General features: G+C 36.3%; 1 protein-coding gene across 1 annotated transcript in view; it reads right to left on the bottom strand.

Moving 5' to 3' along the window:
* Positions 1–2347: 2347 nt before the first annotated feature.
* Positions 2348–12323, bottom strand: part of LOC136880733 (paired mesoderm homeobox protein 2) — a 214391-nt gene continuing 204415 nt past the window's right edge. The window contains exon 5 of the mRNA XM_067153321.2: positions 2348–2724. Coding sequence (XP_067009422.2) covers positions 2585–2724 — 140 coding nt within the window. The 3' untranslated portion in view covers positions 2348–2584. The remainder of the gene's footprint in view (positions 2725–12323) is intronic.

Below are 12323 nucleotides of genomic sequence, written 5' to 3' on the forward strand. Positions count from 1 at the left end.
CAAATTGAATATAGCAAAGAAGTCAGCTAAGTATAACATGATGGCAAGCAAATTGGCAATTGTACAAATGTTAGTGAAAAATGGAAAGGTATGCAGAGGTACTTTAAGGCAGAAAGAGACTACAAGAAGGACATTCAAGGAACCATTAATGAATAAGGGGAGTGTGTATAGGAGGATCTTCAAAAGGCAGAAGTATTCAGTCAGGAGTACGGTATGTAAAGATTGTTGGTTACAAAGATAATGTCCAAGTAGAGGAGGTGACTAATACTAAGTATTGAAATTTACCTATGATAACAAAGACATTTACAATAAGATAGAAAAGTTGATAACTAGAAAAGCAGCTGGAATAGATAAGATTTCTTATTTGATTACTGTCGTCTCCTCTATCAGGACATTATCTTTTTATCCAACTACCTTTACATATTGTTGCTGACTGAATATTTCTGCCGTCTGTAATGATCCCAGGAATGTCCTTCCATTGTACTGTAAATAAAGGGTACAGATCTCTGCACATGGTTATGAGGGTATGTAGGGGTTGTAGTAAGGATGTAAAGGAGAGGGCATATAAGTCTCTGGTAAGACCCCAACTAGAGTATGGTTTCAGTGTACGGGACCCTCACTAGGATTACTTGATTCAAGAACTGGAAGAAATCCAAAGAAAAGCAGCTCGGTTTGTTCTGAGTGATTTCTGACAAAAGAGTAGCATTACAAAAATGTTGCAAAGTTTGGGCTGGGAAGACTTGGGAGAAAGAGGACAAGCTGCTCGACTAAGTGGTATGTAATACCAATAAATGGTCCATTGTTGGACGTTATAAATTTTCCAGCTAACTCATTCCTGGTTGCCAGCGTTTTGCCCCAGTGTGCTAATTTGGGCTCATCAGTTGGTAAATAGCACACCCACCAAGATGCATGGCTAGTGCATACTGTGGAGGCCACTATTTATTTTGGTATTATAAATTTACTCATTCGGGATAAATATTTTAGGTTCCCTATGGGAATCAACATCTGTATCGTCTGATGGCCATGCAGGCATCAATTTTTGGTAATGAGACAAAGTCTCTCATAGTGCACTGGCAGTGCCGGTGGCTCCAAGTAGCCTATGCAGTGGCCACTACAGTGTGCACTAGCCATGCGTCTTGCTGGGTGTGCTATTTACCAACTGATGAGCCCAACTTAGCACACGGGGGCGAAACGCTGGAAACCACGAATGAATTAGCTTGAAAATTTATAATGTCCAATAATGGACCATTTATATTGATATTATAAATTTACTTATTTGGCACAAATATTTCAGGTTCACTATGGGAATCAACATCTGTGTCATAAGTGGTATGTTCTGAGCTGTCAGTTGAGAGATGGCATGGAATGACATTAGTAGACTAATAAGTTTGAGTGGTGTCTTTAAAAGTAGGAAAGATCACAATATGAAGATTAAGTTGGAATTCAAGAGGACAAATTGGAGCAAATATTTGTTTATAGGAGGTGGAGTTAGGGATTGGAATAACTTACCAAGGGATGTTCAATAAATTTCCATTTTCTTTGAAATCATTTAAGAAAAGGCCATAGATAGGAAATCTGCCACCTGGGTGACTGCCCTAAATGCAGATTAGTAGGGTTTGATTGATTGATTGATTGATTGATTGATTGATTGATTGATTGATTTGTTAAAAAGGCTTCAGTGGTAATGAGAAGTTTCTCTATAAAGAAATTAGAGGTTAATTATGGTACAGTCCACTTTTTCCCAAAAGTTATCTTATTTTGACCACAAATAATGAAGAGTAGCTCACTCAAAAGGATTTCATGCTCTGAATGATGGATGGTAAAAGAAGAACTGGAAGGCCGAAGTCTTAATGGTTAGATGGCATCAAAAGGTATAGTAGCATAATGATTGCTAAACTGAAGGAAGTTCCCAGGAATAGAAATGAATGGGACATATGATCAATGGGATGATCGAGATCTATACTTGATTGAATGGATGAATAGATAGAGAGAGAGATTTTTCCATGTTCTCCTCTCTGGTAAGTAATGAGCAATATTTCTTACTGGTGCACTTTTTAAGGTGAAGTTCAGCACACTGATAGTAGCTATTGTATAAGTTATTTCCATCTGTTATATGACAAGTTTTAAAAATGTACTCTCATATCGTATTTGCTTTACAATATTTATTGCTCTCTATTTAGTTATTGCTTATTGCACAGTTTTTATTCTAAGTACTACAATGGTTCACTACTTAATGGCATGACATATTTACATAAAACCAGCTGCAATCTTTAAGTACGTTTTTCTGTAAATGTTATTTTTCCTTTAATATATTGGTGTTGCTTCTTAATTCCATTTATACCCAACTGAGAATAACTACAGAAGGCAGATTGTTGTTACGGAGTAAAAACTTGGAATGAGTGTATAATTACAAAAAATCTTAGTCCACATGCTTTTGAATTGCATGGAAGTTGCAATCCACATCAGTGACAAAGACTTCTACAATTCCAACACACTGTCATTGAAAGGTATCACTAACATTGGACTTATGTCTCTTCTTCCATAACATCAACTGTCATTTCTTTTAAAGTGCAAGGATGATGTGCTATAATTGTGTTGGATGAAGACTATATTCATGTGCTCGGAAGCGTAGATTTGCTATACTTGTTGTAACGCTGTATCCAGTTCCCACTGTTGCAGTTTGAGGAGCTGTCAGGGGTGAGGTGTTGTAATGGGATGAGATTCCTGAAAAGAAAAGATATGAATAAAGTTTCATGTTAATGGCACGTATCCTTTTTTACAGTACAATGTATCTGAGTTTTCATCATAAATATAATTATAAAATAATCACTTTAAATTAATTTATAAACAGGCTCTTTTTCTGGGGGAACACTGGGGATGTGTGTTCTAAAGCTTTTAGAGACCCAAAGATGGAAAACATATTAATTATTGTTTCCATATTTTAATCTTCTTCTCTCTAGCATTTTATTTTAATGATAAATTTAAAACAATCTATGTCTTATTTTATTTCTTATATGTTGGAATGTTTAGATTTTCATAAATCATAGCAAATGCTAGTTCACACTCTTCATGGAAGGGGCCTTAATACATCCTGTTGCAGAAGATGTGATGAGTTCGAAACCCTTTCTCATGTATTAGGGTTCTGTCTCAAGGGAGAGCTAATGACAGTCAACTGCCACAATGCAGTGCTTTCTATGATTGCTTGTAGACAATATCATCTCAAAGTCTATGTAGAAGTCGGCGGCCTCTCCAAAGATGGATCAATTTGAGAAGCTGACATCATAGAGATCGACTGAACACTAAAGGAGCAGATATGGTAATTGATAGAACTGTGAGACAACAAACACCAGGCAAAAGAAAACCCATCTGTGATGAGAAAAGGGCCATCTACGAAGCACGCTGTGAGGATGTTAAAAGAAGATACAAAATACAAAAATGGGAAGTGGTTGGTCTGATGATAGGTGCCACAGGGACTATGCCTAAAGAAACTCTGGACTTTTTGAGGAAGATTAAAACATCTGAATCCACCATCCAAGCTATAGCAGACTCGGTACTAAAACACTCGTTATCAGTTATCAGACATCACTTGTATGAAAATTTCAATAAAGTAAAGGACAGGAAATCTGACAGATATAAACTTCTTGCTAGCAAAATAGCAATAAAACATAGCAAAAATATAAAATGAGTTGTCATAACTATTGTTTTGTGTGAACTGATTAGGAGGCCAAATGGTAGATTCCTATATGTTGGACAGTCTCTTTTCCAGTTCCATCAAAATGTTACTAGTACCTGAAAGAATGGATAAATTGTTTGTTGTTTAAAGGGGCCTAACAGCTAGGTCATTGGCCCCTAAGAATGGATAGAGAACCACCCTCTGCAAACAGAGGACATTTCTATTCCACAGTGTGTTTAAGTGATGGATTGTTGAATTTGACCAGATAGTCCTAGAATTACTTGAGAAAATAATATTATGACAATGAAGGCCGAGTATGGGGCGACTGGCAATAATGCCAACAAGAAATAAAAATTGCAGTGCAGCTGATAATGTGGAAGAAGACAACAGCGAGTAAAACTATAGCATCAGCAATTGTTGAGGCCTGCGATAAAGAAGCTTCTGCAGGCTGACTAACAATGAGTCCCACACTGATCTCGAATTAGGAACTACTAGAATCTTCTATGGGCCTTTATAAAGAATATAACTGGTGCATGTCAGTCAGTCTAGAGTCATTCTTGAGCGTGTCAATCATGAGTGAAAGTAAGCACTGCACGTGATAAATTTCATATTTGAGCCTGTATGGCCAAAAAGCATCAACTTGTGAAAATTTAAATTTATAATTCCACCTTTACAATCTTTACATCTTTATTAATAAGACTACATTAAACTATATTGATGATACATGTTTCATCCTCTTATGGGACATCTTCAGTCAAAAGTAAGCGGACGGTCACGATTTCATGATGAGTAATTTGTAGGAGTGTGTCTGTCAGATGGCTACGCGGAGTTAAACGAGGCTTGTTATTATGAACTGTCCTGAAAAAATGTTGCGCTGTGTGAAGCCGTGTTGGTGACCGGAGTTCAACGCACTGATGTAGTGTGTGATCACCTGTTGTGAGTGTGCGTTAGTGTGTGTTACAATCGTGAGTGAAAACTGTGTTGAGTGGAAAACTCAAACATGATTTAACTGCAAATAGTAGTTCAAAAATTTAGTGCATAATAAAACATGCTACCTCTTTATGTAGTAATTTTAGTTTCAAAAACCCCAATAATGTGCAGTAATATCATTAGATAGTTGATTTTACCTTGCTGATAAACAAATCATCCAAAGTGTCTGGGATTATCTTGTGGACAAGAAAATTGCAATGTTCCTTTTCCCTCTTGTGAATACAGTGAAGAAAGTCCACATATCCACCAATGAGTGTGAATGTGGATTTTCTCAAATCAGTCTGGTTATCACACCCGTATGAGTTTCATTACAGCTTTCTACTGTCATCACTATCCTGTTTATCAAGTTTGTTAGTCCTCTACTGAAGCTATTTAAATCAGTTGTGTAGAGAGTGATTGCCTGAATGAGTGTGTGTTACAATTGTGAGTAAAAATTATATTCAGTGGAAAACTCAAATATGATTTAACTTGTGATTAACAGTCAGGAAGTCATCTTGCAACCCATCATGAAGAGTAAGGAGAGAAGGCTGTAGCACTGACAAACTGACAATGCCAATTTGGAAGTTTCTGTGACATAAACAGTGATGGAAACAGTGCAAAATAAAAGTAATTGGACTAAATTACAGTTACGTGAAAAATATGTTACTCATTTACAATTAAAAATTTCTTTCAGCTAGTAATCAGTAACATTACAATTAAAATAATAATTTCATAATAATTTTCTGCATTTCATTAGTCTTATTTTTGAAGTCTACTACCAGCAATCTGTGGTCACTGTCCATGCTTTCACTAGTGATGACAATAAAATAAGACTTTTGTCTGAACATTGCTCAGAATTGAAAAAGGAATTGTATTTCTGTATCAGTCATATCCACAGTAAGAAGGAAATGCAATGCAATATTTAATTTTCTGTCACCTCTCTGTATGTATGTATGCATATCACAAGAAAATGGCCAAACAGAACTGAATGAAAACTGGTTTGTAAAATTGGGGAATAAGGCACTACAGTTTAGGCTATAAATAATTATATACACCCTGGGTGAAATGGAGTTTAAGGCGGAAACACACTGCTGTCACTTCACGTGAACCATCTCTGAGCTGAGTCAGCGTGGAGGGGAGGTTGATGATGTCACTGCATGCGGCGTGAAGACAGGAAACACACTGTCCTCACATTCACACATCACAGTATATTTTGTCCGATGGCAAACTACGATAGTACATCCAATTCATCGGATTCTGATGATCTTTTGATTGCCTGTGATATTTCTGTTGCAATAAGTACTGTCTGTCGCAAACGACTGTGGGTACATGAAATTAATTTGCGGTGAATACCACAATTTAGTAAGGGAGCTAAATGGGCATCCAAAAAAAAAATTCAGATGTACTTCAGACTGAAAAAAAAAAATTAATTCAACTACTTACATAATCTCATCAAGGATGAAATTGTTGGCCGAAGTACACTCTGCATTTGCAACTTATTCGGAGGAATCCTACACAAGCATTTCAGATATGAGAAAATTTCAAAAAATAATTCAACTCATTAGAAGGCTCTGTGCCATGGCAATTACCAAGAGTTCTTCATGGAAGAATAAACTGAACAAAGAAGAAATGAATTGGATATCTAATTTTAACCATCATTGGTTAATTTCATTGGCACGGGGGCTGGGTGTATGCGCGTTCATCATAATTTCATCCTCATCATGATGCGCAGGTCGCCTACGGGAGTCAAATTGAAAGACTTGCATCTGGCGAGCCGAACTTGTTCTCGGACACTCCCGACACTAAAAGCCATACACCATTTAATTTATTATTATTATTATTATTATTATTATTATTATTATTATTATTATTATTATTATTATTATTATTATTATTATTATTATTATTATTATTATTATTATTATTATTATTATTATTATTATTATTATTGGGATAACAATCATAAGCACAATTGTGGACTGTTTTCAACAACTGAATGTCTATTAAAACTAGATATGCTATTTCATTTATTATTATTATTATTATTATTATTATTATTATTATTATTATTATTATTATTATTATTATTATTATTATTATTATTATTATTATTATTATTATTATTGAGATAACAATCATAAGCACAATTGTGGACTGTTTTCAACAAATGAATGCCTATTAAAACTAGTACGTGTGATCTTTAATTCCTTTCCTATTTTGTACCGTGCCTCGTGCCACATTTGCTGATTTCTAGTTAATCGAACCTATGCCATACAGATTCTCATGCACCCGCACCAATTCAATTAACATTTCTTCCATATCACTAAAAGAAACGGCTTCTATTGACACTTCACGTCGCCAGAGATGTGCTAGAGCAGAAAAATGTGCTCCGCGTGAAGAACGCTGTCACCAGATTCAACGTCACAATGACGTCAGCCGACGTCAACAGCCGTGACATGAGTGCAGTGTGATCATTCTACATTTCATACCGTGTGGAAAAGACATAGCACATCTTTCTTGACAGGTTTGATTGCGTCATGATACGCGCGAACTCACGTGAAGTGAAAGCAGTATGTTTCCGCCTTTAGGGGAAGGCCTGAAATTTAATTTAATTTAACTACAGTAGAACCCCGCTTAACCGAACTTCGCTCAACCAAAACCCAGTTTAACCGAAATGCTCTTGCAAAATTGTATTTTAATATTTTGTTTTAACCCTCTCATCCTTAGCCATTGATATTAGTAATTCTTTTGCTATATGTGCTGAGAGCTACTAGGCAAACCATGTTTTTATATTATGACTTATGTCACAATGCATGTGTAGCATAAAATAAAAGAGTTTTTACCCTCTAGTTCATTCCATGATACATTTTTTCTTGAACAAGCAGGAATTATTATAACTGTATTATTATTATTATTATTATTATTATTAATAATAATAATAATAATAATAATAATAATAATAATAATAATAATAATAATATCATCATCATCATCATCATCATCATCATCATCATCATCATCATCATCATTACTGTATCATTCGTCATGAAGATTATTCAGATGACTCCGACCATGGCAATAGCAGTTCTGAGAATTGAATTACAGCAGAAGATGGATTAAATGCATTGGAGGTAAGATTTTGAATTTTTATTAAAATACAGTACCACATGCTTTAATTACAGCTCTGTAATAAAATTACTGTATACAGTATCCAGTTCAGTAGTAACAAAAAATTGTTTCATCATTTCAAATTGCTTTTCACTTTGTTTAACAAAGCAATAAATCTACACCAGCTGATGTATGGTTGATTAAACAGTCCCGCGACATACTGTAGCTGCAGTGCTGCACCAAGAAAATTCAGAAGAAAATCACTGATTTTATACAATGAGTGATATTATGTAAATATTTTAATGTTAATATACAGTATGCACTTTTGCTTAACAGGGTTTATGCATTTTTATTTCAACATTTAATTTCCGAAGATATTTATCATGTGTCATCCGAAAAAAAAAACACGTCAACCAAAGTGGCTCCGCCCCCTTTATTTAGGATAAATGGGGTTCTACTGTACCTATGTTATTAGTGGTTCTATCAATAAATACTATGCCATGCGATGAGGGGCGCGCAGCTGTGAGCTTGCATCCAGAAGATAGTGAGTTCGAATCCCACTGTCAACAGTCCTGAAGATGGTTTTCCGTGGTTTCCCATTTTCACACCAGGCAAATGCTGGGGCTCTACCTATGTGTGTCGGTGCAACGTAAAGCCACTAGCAAAAAAAATACTACATAAAAAGTTGAAGAATTGTAAAGTTAGATTCCTACCAAAATGTGATAAAAGAGAAACAACTAAAAGGGTATTTTCTGAACAAGAACGACAACAAAGATCAGATAGAATGAAGAAATGCTGGAAGATCAGAAAAGAAAAAAACATAAAACATCATAGAAGACCAAACATAAATTGACTACAGTGGTCCAATGCGGCCGTAAAAGCACAATAATAAAAATAAGTTATAGAGTATACAATTATCAATCACATATGTATTATACAGAAGCCTCCGTGGCTCAGGCGGCAATGCGTCGGCCTCTCACTGCTGGGTTCCATGGTTCAAATCCCGGTTACTCCATGTGAGATTTGTGCTGGACAAAGCAGAGCCAGGACAGCTCCGGGTACTCCAGTTTCCCCTGTCATCTTTCATTCCAGCAACATTCTCCATTATCATTTCATTTAATATGTCTTTCATTAATCATTGCCCCAGAGGAGTGCGACAGGCTTCGGCAGCCGGCACAGTTCCTATCGTCGCCACAAGATGGGGGCTTCATTCATTCCATCCCTGACCCTGTCACTGACTGAAAAACAGGTTGTAGGTTTTCATTTTCTTTTCATATGTATTATACAGTTTTATGGTACCTACTATGATAACAGAGATATTCATGAATTTAGACTTCTGTTGCTTAGTCCACATCAGTGCTGAGCATTACTAACATAGATATATTGTTACAAGATATTAGAATCTTTCCGTATTGACGGTTTTCACTTTACAATGGCGAAAAATGAGAGTATCCTCCTATTCAATACATCATATATTCCGTCATTAGACGGAGCAAACAAATTCAGACATGTTTCGGCTCGCTTGAGCCATCTTCAGTGAAAAAAAAATTAGGGGGGTTGGAATAATTTACATAATATAAGTTGAAAAAATGCTAAAAAACATAATGAAAGAGCAAATGAAAAAACAAACAAAAGAGAGCCTAGACGGAAACAAAATTAGCACAAATATACAATATTTACTTCAATATGCAGAGCAAAAAACAACTTATTGCGACAAAATTCAGTGAAACAGGTGTTAATTTGAAATAATAATTGATACTAAAAACTGCGATAACCTAAGAAACAAGGGAATGAGAAAACAAATGATGCAGATGGAAATGAATAATAGTAGCACATGGTGAGGTTGTGGACCTCATAGTTTACAAATTATTGGTTTATAAAAATGACAAAACAGTTTGAAATTGCTGTCAAAATCATCCTAGTGGAAACCCATCACATCAAATTGGTCAGGAGGAGAGCGGGAGCAGACATTTTTGAGAGAAACCAAGCCTGAATTAACCTGCAGGCGAAAAACCTGTGACAAAAATGTCTGCTCCCGCTCTCCTCCTGACCAATTTGATGTGATGGGTTTCCACTAGGATGATTTTGACAGCAATTTCAAACTGTTTTGTCATTTTTATAAACCAATAATTTGTAAACTATGAGGTCCACAACCTCACCATGTGCTACTATTATTCATTTCCATCTGCATCATTTGTTTTCTCATTCCCTTGTTTCTTAGGTTATCGCAGTTTTTAGTATCAATTATTATTTCAAATTAACACCTGTTTCACTGAATTTTGTCGCAATAAGTTGTTTTTTGCTCTGCATATTGATGTAAATATTGTATATTTGTGCTAATTTTGTTTCCGTCTAGGCTCTCTTTTGTTTGTTTTTTCATTTGCTCTTTCATTATGTTTTTTAGCATTTTTTCAACTTATATTATGTAAATTATTCCAACCCCCCTAATTTTTTTTTTTTTTTTTTTTCACTGAAGATGGCTCAAGCGAGCTGAAACATGTCTGAATTTGTTTGCTCCATCTAATGACGGAATATATGATGTATTGAATAGGAGGATACTCTCATTTTTCGCCATTGTAAAATGGATATATTGTTCAATTGTGTTAACTGGTGATATGGTTGTGGACTGTTTTCAACAAATGAATGCCTATTAAAACTAGTACGTATGATCTTTAATTCCTTTCCTATTTTGTACCGTGCCTCGTGCCACATTTGCTGATTTCTAGTTAATCGAATCTATGTCATACAGATTCTCATGCACCCGCACCAATTCAATTAACATTTCTTCCATATCGCTAAAAGAAACGACTTCTATTGACACTTCACGTCGCCAGTGATATGCTAGAGCAGAAAAATGTGCTCCGCGTGAAAAGCGCTGTCACCAGATTCTAGGTCACAATGACGTCAGCCGACGTCAACAGCCGTCAGTGTGATCATTCTACATTTCATACAGTGTGGAAAAGGCATAACACATCTTTCTTGACAGGTTTCATTGCGTCACGATACGTGCGAACTCACGTGAAGTGGAGAAAAACTGTGTAGTCATCAGGCTATATCGACAAGGAAGACTGTGAAGGTTATTATGAAACTGAGGAAGAAATTGTGAAGGAACAATCGCTTGAAGAATAAGACAAGAAGAAGGCATCAAAGGAGGAAGAAAAACTCCCTTTACATTGGATGCCCTAATATCACAGAGTTGGAAGAAAAAACTAAATGTGAAGGCCTCCTATATCAAAAGCCCATAAAATTGATCATCAATAGCATTACATTGACTATTGTTTGTTGTGATGTGCTTTGTTTCTCCTGCTGCTACTCATCTCCGATAGATGGGATTACTGCTGCATTCTGAGTAGAACAGCCTACCTGGTTATTGGGTGGAAGAAGCTAGGGAGTTAGATGACCTTTTTTTTTTTTTTAGCATACCACTCCTCTGGTTCATACATATTCTGGTAAATGCTGGTGCATGACACACTGGTCCCTCATAATATTCCAGCTATTTGATCCTTGCTCTGAGGTGCTGATAGGAATGAAGAATGTGCACACTTAATGGAAAATGGCAAAGCAGTGTTCCCTGCTGTCTATGGCCAGGTCATTGCAACTCTGGAACTTTGCACTGTTAGAATGCCAGCGTAGTATTGTTCTTGAAAAGTGAGAAACAATGCCATTTACATATTATCAAACATTTCATATGATAACATTACTTTTAATGCAACATTCCATTCGAGTAATACTGTATTATTATTATTATTATTATTATTATTATTATTATTATTATTATTATTATTATTATTATTATTATTATTATTATTATAATGACCCATGCCAAGTTTTTAATATTTGCCTGTGTCTATTACAATCTGATGGGAAAATGGATCCATCTATTTTAATGAAACATGGTATTTCAGTTTAGAATAAGGTCGAGTAGGATCACTGTAAGTTGCCCAAAGAATTAAACCAGGAGGGGTGCTTCAGAAGGGGCCTAAAGCATTTAACAAAACCTATCGCACTACAGCCCTTGAAGGTCCTTGGCCTACCAAGTGACCGCTGCTCAGCCCGAAGGCCAGCAGATTGCGAGGTGTCATGTGGTCAGCACAACAAATCCTCTTGGCCATTATTCTTGGCTTTTGAGACTTGGGCCGCTATCTCACTGTCAGATTTTTTATGATTGTGGAAGTAGTGTGTGATGGCTCATTGTAGCATTGATTTGTCTGGCAGTGATGATGAGTTTATGAGTGAAGTAAGTGCTGATTCTGAAACGGAAAGCGAGGACGAACCGGAACTCAACCTAACCTGGTCAAATCGAAAATCACCAAAAGATGTGAGCAACGAACGACGAGCAAAAATATATCATGCCACTACTACTCAAGGTGTGTACAACATACGATGTGTCTTCGTGAAGAGCTAAGCTCACACTGACTGCTTAGAAATGGCATGGCAACGCGGGCCGGATCCGGGTCACGCGCACTGGCGGGAAGCGCACTAGGGGCCGGATCCGGTCCCTCAGCATTGGGGTGGGAATGTTTACTTTGCATAGCAGCGAACGTGTTAAATACCTGGGTATCACACTGCAGAC

Source organism: Anabrus simplex, chromosome 1 (genome assembly GCF_040414725.1).
Source record: "Anabrus simplex isolate iqAnaSimp1 chromosome 1, ASM4041472v1, whole genome shotgun sequence".
Lineage (NCBI taxonomy): Eukaryota > Metazoa > Arthropoda > Insecta > Orthoptera > Tettigoniidae > Anabrus > Anabrus simplex.